This window comes from Melanaphis sacchari, unplaced genomic scaffold, assembly GCF_002803265.2.
Source record: "Melanaphis sacchari strain LSU unplaced genomic scaffold, SCAv2.0 Contig60_pilon_pilon, whole genome shotgun sequence".
NCBI lineage: Eukaryota > Metazoa > Arthropoda > Insecta > Hemiptera > Aphididae > Melanaphis > Melanaphis sacchari.
This window is the reverse complement of record NW_020271429.1, coordinates 1395591-1406465: the sequence shown is the minus strand read 5'-3', so window position 1 is coordinate 1406465 and position 10875 is coordinate 1395591. Positions and strand designations below refer to the sequence as shown.

The following is a 10875-nucleotide window of genomic DNA, read 5'->3' as shown; positions in this document are numbered from 1 at the left end:
TCTCGGTATTAAATGGAATATAAAATAATAACAATAAGTTGTACAATATTATTTTAATAACTGATGGCACCATGTTCAATGGCAATATTGAATAATAAATCTAACGATAATAAATAATTTATAACAAATAAAATATGAACTGTAAAACGATAATTGGTAATATTTTATTTTATCGGCAACAACGTTTCACGCCATACATGAAAAATCAATAGTAAAAAAAACCAAAAACGATAACATAATATATAATAAAAACTTGATGATTAGTAAAACGAAGTATATTTTATACATAATTATAGGATTGTTATCGATTAACTGTTTGTATTCACTAAGTTGTTTACTAAAAAACGTCATTGAGCTTTGTATTGTTGTGGTGTCTCATAAAATGGCTTGCAATTTCTTTTTCGCGATTTTAGAGTAAACAACGTCGATGGGCTTTGTCTTGTCATACAGGGCTGGTGCTTGGAAAATGATCAAGGCTGTGCCAATGAGACAAGCACATGTGAATATCCAGAGGAACAACCTGTCCAAGACCATAGCTACGTATTGCCAGTCTTCAATGATCTGCAAAAGAAGTAAACGTTAACATTGGTACAGTACTATTGCAGGACGCATTATTATCGAATGCAAAATAATTATTTTATACCACTAACATATTATTATAATATCATTATATGAATGGATGGTTTTATAAAATTTGAATACCCAATGAAATAATTTTTCTAGCCGCACGGCCGAATTGGAATTTTAACGATGAGTACTAGGATTAAAATTAAGAAAACCATTCGAACAAAAAATCATCTGTTAAGTTGAGTAAGTAACGATGATAAGGTATACAAATATCGATAATATAATATTGTCATGTAGCTAACTGTACAGTGGGGGGACGTTCTCAAAAATCACACTGTCTGCTTGCAAAACGACTCTCTCATACTCTTTTCCGTCACTTAACCACCTAAATTCAAGATCATACAGTTCTCTGCTCAGGATCATCGGAGTTTCTACGTTGCAGGTTTCAAATGTAAAAGTCACGACCGACATATTTCGCATGCCGTCGCACAAGTCACTCACCTCGTCGAACTTATCTTGGTTCTTGACGTGTTGAGCAATGAACTTTGCATCCTGGATGGTCTGCATGGCCGGGTCGTGCCTGGGCTGCTGGTCCACCGGACACCCGTGTTGGTGCTGGTGATGGTGGTGATGGCTCTCGAACGTCGGGCTGGCCAGACCGTCGTCCGTCGTGGTCGTCGGGCTGAACATGTCGTCGTACTCGTCTTCAGCGTCGAGCTCGATCGCGTCCTCGTCCTCGTCCGACGCCATGTTCACTACCGTGTCGTTGGACCCGGTCACGGTGCCCGCACCGGCGCTCACGCCTGCGCCTCCGCTCACACCACCGACGCACACGGCCCTGGCATCGATGAACCTGGAGGATGGTAGCGGCGGCGGTACATCATAATCGAAACTGTAACCGCGGTTGTAGCCCAAGTATTTATCGATTTCAGACGGCACGTCGAACACGCCCGACAGGATTTCGCCGTGCTTTTCGTCATCGTCGTCGTCATCCTCGTCGATCGAGTCTCCCTTCTTGGGCCGCTCAATGAACAACACCTTGGGTAGGATCTGAATGAATAGCTTCACCACCCATGGTCTCATCTTGTGTGTTACCGGTGACCTGTGAAATTGAAATAATCCGTCTATTGTATTATGAATTTTATGATAGGTATAATATCATTACAGTCGTGCTATTGACTTGACTATGTACATGTAGACAGAGTAGTTTAGGACAGATGACAGCTGTCAACTGTTATCAACTGTTACCTTCCACCAGATAATATTGTTGTTGTGACTTTGTCTATGGCCAGTACCTCGTGTTACATATTGTATTATATTTGTTATTATTTTGTTAGGTATGATCGTACTAACCACACCTTGTATATACAAACACGTTGTTGAAACGACAATAGAAGTCCCTTGTTATAACCATCGTGTTATTAATTTATTAGAGTTATTTAACACACCCTATACTCCTATCATAATTATTAAGTTTTCCTGCATATCGTAAGTACCGCGTGGCCAGCTGGCGAAATTGGTTCAATAGCTCCGCGACGGTGCGACGACATGTGCTATTGTTTTTACTTTTTACTATTTATTGATATTATAGTAATTATGATTTTGTACACAGTAGGCGAATATATTAACGATTTGAGTTTATCATTGATTTTAAAACATAATTCTGTGTTAATATTATACAATTAAATAATAAAAGTCGTCTTATTTTTATTTAATGTTTTTAAAATATTCATAGTTTTTTATTTTTAATTTTTACTGTTGCTATTTTATATTTTAGTTTTTAAATTACTTATAAGTATCGTTTTATAATCTATTTAACACCATTCATTACTGATGTAAGAATTAAAAACTATCTATCAACTAGATGATTTATTGTTGAGTATTATATGATGTTATTAGAAATAATGATGTACTAATGTTCTGCGTCTAGGGTAGTAGCAGAGTCAAACTAGCTCTCGTCGCCATCCCACGGCTGAATGGATGTAATAGAGAAAATTGCACAGCGTAACGTTACAGGAAATACCAATACAATTGCCAGCATCACGAAAACGACGTGCGTATGCAATGTATATTTTATTAAATACCGTGATCGTCGTACTACAGAGCACCATAAAAGATAAATACGTAAATTACGTGCGCGTTTACCTGAAGTTAACGTTCAGAACGGCTACGGTGACAAACACGGACAACGTGACTAGGACCATGGTGAAGAGTAAGTATTTGCCCAACAAGGGCACGGTGAGCGACGTGGGCGGTATGATCTCGACCAGTAGCAGGAAGAACACAGTGAGCGAAAGTAATATCGATATGCACAGCGACACCTTTTCGCCGGACTCAGACGGCAGGTAGAACACTAACACGGACAAGAACGATATGCCCACGCACGGTATGATCAAATTGACCGTGTAGAACAGCGTCTTCCTCCGAAGCGTGATGTTGAAGAATATGTCCAGGTACGGTTCCTCGCAACAGACGTAAAACTTTTCGTGTCTCACAGCCGGTACGCCCATGATGTCCCACTCAACCGATAGGTAATAGTCCTGCAGGTCGATGCCCACTTCGATTACGTCCGAGTCGGGCGCCTGTGAAATGTGCCGTAAGTCCATCTGCGTGGGCGTGAAAAATACGAGAAAGAAAATTAAAAAAAAAAAAAATAATAATAAAATAAAAAAAATTGTCAATATTAAACTACGTAGGTACGTTATTATGCCATACGAGCTCTACTTAAATGTGACACGTTTGTAGTGAATCAAAAAAAAAAAAAAAAAATTACATGAAATATATAATATCAACAATAATATTACATAATAATAATAATAATAATAATATCATCAACTGCGGTGCCGACGACGATTCACGTCCAATAATCAATACAACTGTGGTTCAATAGATTAAACTCGTACTTTAGTATGACTACTTTTCCCGTGACTGTCTCTCCCAAGAAAATTACCTTTTCACAAACCGACAAAGAAAACATATTTTCGGACGTACATCACGCCGAGAGCACCACTCGGCCGCTTTCGCTAGCGCGGTTTCTCACCATGTATCCGTCGTACGTCCATGATCCAAACTTCATAGAACACGTCTGCTCGTCGAACGGAAAGTACTCGACGTTTATTTCACAGAATGATTTGTAAATGGCTGGCGGTTTCCAAACGACTTTTCCCGTGTAGTGTAGTATTGCTTTCGTCATTATTGTCACTTCGTAATTGCCATCAGCGCTGTAATTACATTAATAAAATAAGGTTTTTGTTAGTGTTTCACAGAATGGTTAAGGTTTCTGATAGAGAAATAATTGACCGAAAATATTCGTTTAAATCCAAATGTCGGACATCAAACTAAAATGATTTTAGGAGGTTAAATATTTCTATATTAAATAATTAAATAGATTTCAGAAGTTTATTATATAATGTTTTGAAAACAAGAAACATATGTTCGTTATTATGTTCAAAATAATAATAAATATTTCATAATTCTAATAAATATTTGAAATTTTATAGAAATATTAATCTACGTATTTTAAAAACAGTACAGTAAGACGAATATTGTGACGATAATTTTATAATACACATATAACGCTTGCCCTATACTCTAATTTGAAAAGTGCTTTATGTTACTCTAAATATTATAATAATTAGTGATAAAAATATTATGTTAATATATTTTGTACATTTATAATGACGTATCACGAATTACGAATATATCGTCGGTGTGTAGATACTCCAATCTTATGTGTTAAGTGACAAAAAATCTACAGCAACGGGTTGAAGATGAAGAGATTTTAGAAACATTAAAATCATTAAAATATAATATATGAGCTATATAAATTAATTACTTAACGGATACCTCACCCTCTTTAATTAAAAATATAAGGGTAATATTTCTGTGTACCATAATATCCCGCACTGACCGTGTTTGATTTAATATTCTAATTTTACTGATTACTTGATTAGATACGATATAAACATTGAATAAATGTATAGTGTTTGTTTTCATATTGTAATTTGTAAGTGTTGATATTAATTTTGTAAACATGATGATTAACGAGAAAAAAATCATAAACACAGAAACCGCGGTACACGGTATAGTAGAGAAATATTCTGCGTGGTTATAAGTATCAATAAATCGGTGACCTATACTATATTATATTTAGTTTTAGTTCTATTAGCGTAGTCTTGACCCACACCGTTTACAAGAAATAGACTGTTGTATTAAATACAATGTGTATCCAAAGACATAAGGCTAAGAGTCGTTTTATACAAAGAATTGCATTATAATTAGTGCGTTTTACTAGCTGTGCGTGTATCAAAATTTCTTATTTGGTATCAAAATAATAAAATTATGATAACGGAAATCATAATCTACATAGTAAATCGTACAATTTATTTCCATTCGTTTAAGTAAATTTAAATATAATATTCAAATATCCGTTCAAACACAGAAAAAAAAATAGTTACTCTCGCTTAAATTCGTTTATATTACATTTGCTTCGAATGCTACTCTTAGACTGTGGTATGAAAAATGTTATAATTTCCTTTATACGATAAGTAAAATGAATATTTTTTTTCATCAATGATGCTTTCGAATTTAATTATATTCCTAGTATACATATTCAAAATTATTTGATAGAAATGTGTGACATCAGCTAAGTGTACAAAACTATACATGCAAATTATCAGAGTTTGAAAAGTACGAATTTACTCCATGATTATCACCTCTTGAGTTCAGTTGAATCAGTTCTGGTCCTTGTAGTGTCTTGGTAATAATTAGTATAACATAATATTAGTTTTATAGTACATATAAGGTATATATATCTTAATTATTGTACATTTCTTGATTTATTTGACATTTTATTAAATTATTAGAGTACAAACATCTATAGTTCTCGCTTCTCAAAATTGTCCTAAAGTATAAATTATGTATTATTGTATAGAAATGACAGTTATATTTAAAAATTCAGTTGTATATGTTTTACTGTTATTAAAAATTACACATAATTCATTAAATAGGTAATACATTAATTTCAGAGATTTATATGAATTTAATGAATAATTTAAATATTTGCTGTTGCATTGTAATGTGCCTAACCTAACTTAATTATTTATAAATAATTTAACCATTATGTCATTATTTACAAAATCAAGAAGACAATTATTATCATTTTACATTTTTTATCATAAGTCTATCACATATTATTAGTCACGTACTACTCTTAAGAATAGTTAAGTCAAAATTAAATTGGTGTAGATAATATTTAAATTTTTATAATTTTAAAGTTGCATATCAAACCTACTTGTTGTACAATACTATGTCTGGCAACCAAATATGCTCAGATGGTACGTGTAGAGTATCTACTCCTCCGTAATCTTCGGGGTTCCATTTAAGTTTATAGTCATTCCATTCCTAAAAAAAAATAAATATACAATACAATTTAAACATAAAATATGTTATACAATTCTTGTAGATATTTTTTATTTCTTACTTGCTCAACCCATACGTTTGTTGTCATAATTTGGTTTCTTAAATTCTAGGAAAAATAAAATTTATATTAGTTTAATTCGCGATAATAACTGCATATTTTTAATTTTATTTAAGTGTATTCGTGCGTAAGCATGATTTAAATCTAAAAAATACCTATTGTCTATATTTTATTTTATTTTTTATTTTTTTTTTTTTTTAATAGTAATTTATTTAATGTTATTGTCACATGTTGTATTATTATTTTGTAGAATAGATTAATTTAAAGTTTGAAATGATTAATTATTAGTTCTTTGGAAAACAGACAGAGTTATTAATTCCTGCTGTCTACTGAAATTCATATCAGTACGAGTCACAAACGTCAAACAACTTTCCTGAAATGATTAAACGTTGACGTTGAGAAATATTGACATGAAAATATTATATACTTCAAATTATTTTTTAAACATTAGTAGTAAGAACTGGCCAAATGTATGAAAAACGCTCAAATAACAACGTTATAATAACATTTTTTTTTTAAACGTTAATAATGGGTTTACGCAATCTTAAAATAAAATAACATAGGTACTATAACAATAATTATTATAATGCTATTTTTGTATTAGTCGAATTACTTATACACATTTTTATACGCATATTTAATAATTTACAATAATGAAATAACAAAATAATATACGGTATAGCATTAATCAAAAAATATAATAACATTGTACTATAAAATGTGTATATTTAGAAATATTATTGTAACAATACATTGTATTATTTCATGAATTGACGTTATTTTATCGTTTGTCCAGTATACAGGTCCAGTCTGCGTATAGTCGTTCACAAGTTAAACTGTGCTAATGTTATTATTTTAAAAATCCTTCTTTCCTCCTATCTCACCACCACTTCTTTAATTTCCAACATTCTATGAACGTTAGCAAAACCATGCTGTGAATTGTGATTGAGGCGATTTATCAGAGAAATATTACTTTATACAGTAGGTACAAGTTGGATTATATTATTTAAAATATTAATATATTATCTATATATATATATAGACATTTTTGTTTTAAATTTGTCAATTATTGAAATTGATGATGAACTAAGTAAAAGTGAAAAAAGTCTAAATTAAAATGTGATGTATTCGTTTATCAAACCAATGTAAACATTATCATGAACTGCGCGAAAAAACGTAGAACATTGATTTATACGGCAGTGGAATATTTGAACAATTTTCAAATTCACTTATTCCCCATTACTTGCTCACCGTGCTACTAATTATTACAGTTTTGTAAACGTGCAAATCAAAAATGAATTAATTATATCGAAGCAAATGGTTGAATTCTAAACCAATTTATTTTCATTCGGTTCTTTGGGATTAGACAATTTAGAAATCACGAAATAATAGAAATTAAGTAATTACCTATATTAAAAATGTGTAAATAATTAATGTACGGCACTTCTACTTTTTTGTGACAGTAGGTATACAATACTAAATAGAACTTGCTACCACGATTATTCATTATAAGAGTGACACTTACTACTTCGATGATTTGTGACAATTTTAGACCCATTTTTACCGTCAACCGGTCAGAGTTGTTGCCGACGGGTCTGATGAGCCTGTTGTAGTTACTGAGCAGATCGTCATACAGTCGTTTAGCGTCGATGCTACCGTACACGGATGCATACGGCATAGCCAATTGCCCAACAATGACCGCAGCGAATATCGCACAAATAATCTTCATTACTAAATTATAAAATTTTCATTAAAATTGTGTTTTTATGGTTATAACTATGATTAAGAGGTGCCTATTATCAATATCGGTTTGGTTTCAAAACAGGATTTTAAATGTTCCTATTGAAATGGTAAAATTGCTTTTAGCACAATAATTTTTTCAAATTCAATAATGTATTAAATGAGTGACTATACATAGTAATACGCTGTATAATAATACTATATTTATATTTTAAGTAACGTGAAAATGTATTTTGATGACATGATATTGATTTATTTGATTATAGAATAATAGTATGCAAAGGTCATTCATTTTGTTGCATAATATAAATACAGAAAATACAAGGTACAAGTAGGAATCTTAAACTTATAATACTTATTGTATATGTGTGAGTAAAAAAAAAAAAAAAAATAATAAGCAATAACAACGTTGAGTCTAATAGCATGCAGGTGGGATCAATCAAAATATAATAAATGACCAAAACACGCATCATAATATTATATTTGATGTGATCATATTTATTTTTTAGCGGTGAGCGTGGGTGTACTGCATATGTTGAAATAATCCACGTATACATGACGACATAATATAGAAAGTGTAATGTTATTATGTGTAAATAAATTTAGGGAATTATTGATATAATTATTATTATGCTTAACAAATAAAAAAAAAAAATAAAAAAAAATATGTGATCAAACCACCAAGGATTTGCATAAGCCACCATGTAACCATGGTATACTAGATACAATAGAATAAAGTTGAGAACTCTAAATGACTATGTAGTACTATAACAGGTTCACTATAATATATATATATGTATAAATATATTTTAAATACATGTTAAAGTACGTTTTGTTTGTTTTATTTTACAAACATCTAAGGCTATATGTGAGTTAATAAATAATTATTAATTAGTTAAATTTAATTTAAAAAATAAACACTTATTAACAACAGTATTAAAAACTAAATTTAACTTATTAAAATCTCAATAAATATTTAGTGTTTTAATAAAACGATAGGCTTATCTATGGGACATTCATTCATAGGGATCATATGATCTAGCTATGTATTGTATATTATTTTTTGTTGAAATAATAATAAGTTCAAAACAATTTATACAGGTACTTTGAATTTTTTCACTTAAAATATACTTGTAATATCTTATTGTTTTTTATTTATTTTTTTGTTTGGTTAGTTATGTAAATAATCTTCTTTTTGAATTTGTGTTATAAAAACTGTTAATTATTTTAACATATCAATTTAATATTATGAAAATTGACTTTAATGTAAATTGAAAATCTAAATAATATTAAAAAATAACGTTTGAACAGACGAGTTAATAAAGTTGTATTTAAGTACTCAATCATACATTTGCTAAAGTAACCACCAAATAATTGACCGAAAAACTTATTAATTATAATGAAAAATAAAATTGATTGTTTATTTGTTTAAACAATCAATGTGGTGATTAAAAATCAAAAATAACCAACTACTTAAATACTCTATAATAATAATTGATAGCCTAATAATATAAACGTGTATAAAACTCTTAAATAGCGATAAAAAATAAATATATTTTTCATCGATTATAATGTAAGTACCACGATAAATTAAACGTTAGTGAGTTTTGGTCACGGACGAAAATGACGATAAGTGATTGTACACGATGTGCTTGAAGTTCAATGGCATCATTACCGCCGTCGACATGATCGTAGGTAGCTACTTATACTATAATAAGCACCTATAGCACCCAACACAGACACTCGTCAAAACGTGTTTGCGCGCCGTTACAATAATGTTCTAACGAATGAATAGATTGATGATAATGTTATAACATTAAAATATACGATACACTTGGATCACCGCGGTTTTCATACTATTTTTAATACCAACTCTAAAACATCGTCGCGATGGCATGCAAAGGGAAGCCCCGTTTCTAAGGACTGTGCGTTACGTATCATGTTATACTACCTATATTATATATCGCGATGGCATGGTGCTCGAATGGAAACCTCGCGAGTGCTAAGTGCAACGGTTGTGTACATAACATAATAACATAAGAGCAAAGAAAAAAAGTAAAACAACTCCATATCATAACCGGCGCGCATACGTTCATCCTTTTGTGCGGCGCAAAAGCGTTCGTCACAGAAGTATTGAGGAAACGCGGGTGTGGCGGTCGGGGTAATCGGTTATAAGGGTTGCAGGGGTAGTAGAAGTGCCAGTGGTGGTAGTGGCGGCGGTGGTGGCAGCGGTAGTGTGTCAAGAGGCAAATGGTCCATTGCAGGGTGGAGAGAGACCGAGACGTGGAACGTGTATTATATCGATCGACCTTGTTTTCAACGGCTTAAGCGTTCGCGCTGCACGCGCGGCGCTCGGTTTTGGTTTTGCATGAATGGTCCCATTGGCAAAAAACCGGCGGTGACATCGAATCTCCGTGGACTTTCAAAAACCGACATATTCGACGGTAAATGATAGAATTTTAGAATGTTTTTGTTGTTTTAGTGCTCTTACTTTTTTTGAGACGGCAATTACACCGGAAATCCGCGATGACGTCGTCTTTGTCGTCCTCCTCCCGGACGCGGTATCACAGCGCCTATGAAAACGATGACCGCACATTAATCGTGCACGTTGGCGCGTGAATCATGTTACGATTTTTCGTGTTCGTCCCGTACCCAGGGCGTCTGGGCACGAGTTGGCTGTTTTCGCGTGTGTGTTTGGGGCGTGAGTGTAACACTGATCTCGGCTAGAGCTCGTATGCGATTCATCTGGTGCTAGTAGCGGCGGCAGCGGCGGCGCGATAGGGGTGCGGGTCGGGTCGAACGTCCACGAACAGGACCGACGCGCGCGACGTCGACGGCGGGCGGACCAGCGTAAGTCGATAAAAACGGTGAACGCGAACGCCTTTGGTGCCGGGATTTTGGCCGTTAATGACCACCGATCGTTTTAAACGGTTGATAACGAAGAGGGCGCAAAGCGCGTAGGTACATCGAATATTATAGATACTATAGATGTATTACGTGAGTATAATTACATACGCGTGAAATCTGATACGTTCTAAACGGGAAGAATTGACAATAAAAAGTAATGAGTGTTTTTTTTTTTTTTTTTT

General features: G+C 32.8%; 1 protein-coding gene across 3 annotated transcripts; it reads right to left on the bottom strand.

Moving 5' to 3' along the window:
- Positions 1–259: 259 nt before the first annotated feature.
- On the bottom strand, positions 260–10547 carry LOC112600072 (acetylcholine receptor subunit alpha-like 1). Of its 3 annotated transcripts, XM_025347222.1 has the most exons (8): positions 10278–10540; positions 7572–7777; positions 6050–6094; positions 5861–5970; positions 3608–3788; positions 2713–3173; positions 1069–1669; positions 260–561 (listed from the first exon to the last, which is right to left on the bottom strand). In XM_025347222.1, the coding sequence occupies exons 2-8, from the start codon at positions 7773–7775 to the stop codon at positions 376–378; spliced, it is 1788 nt and encodes a 595-aa protein (XP_025203007.1). In that variant the 5' UTR covers positions 7776–7777; positions 10278–10540; the 3' UTR covers positions 260–375. The 3 variants fall into 3 exon arrangements, with proteins under 3 accessions (XP_025203007.1, XP_025203005.1, XP_025203006.1); XM_025347220.1 differs by lacking the exon at positions 260–561 and having other exon boundaries at positions 753–1669; positions 10278–10547; XM_025347221.1 differs by lacking the exons at positions 260–561; positions 10278–10540 and adding an exon at positions 9368–9643 and having other exon boundaries at positions 753–1669.
- Positions 10548–10875: the final 328 nt, after the last annotated feature.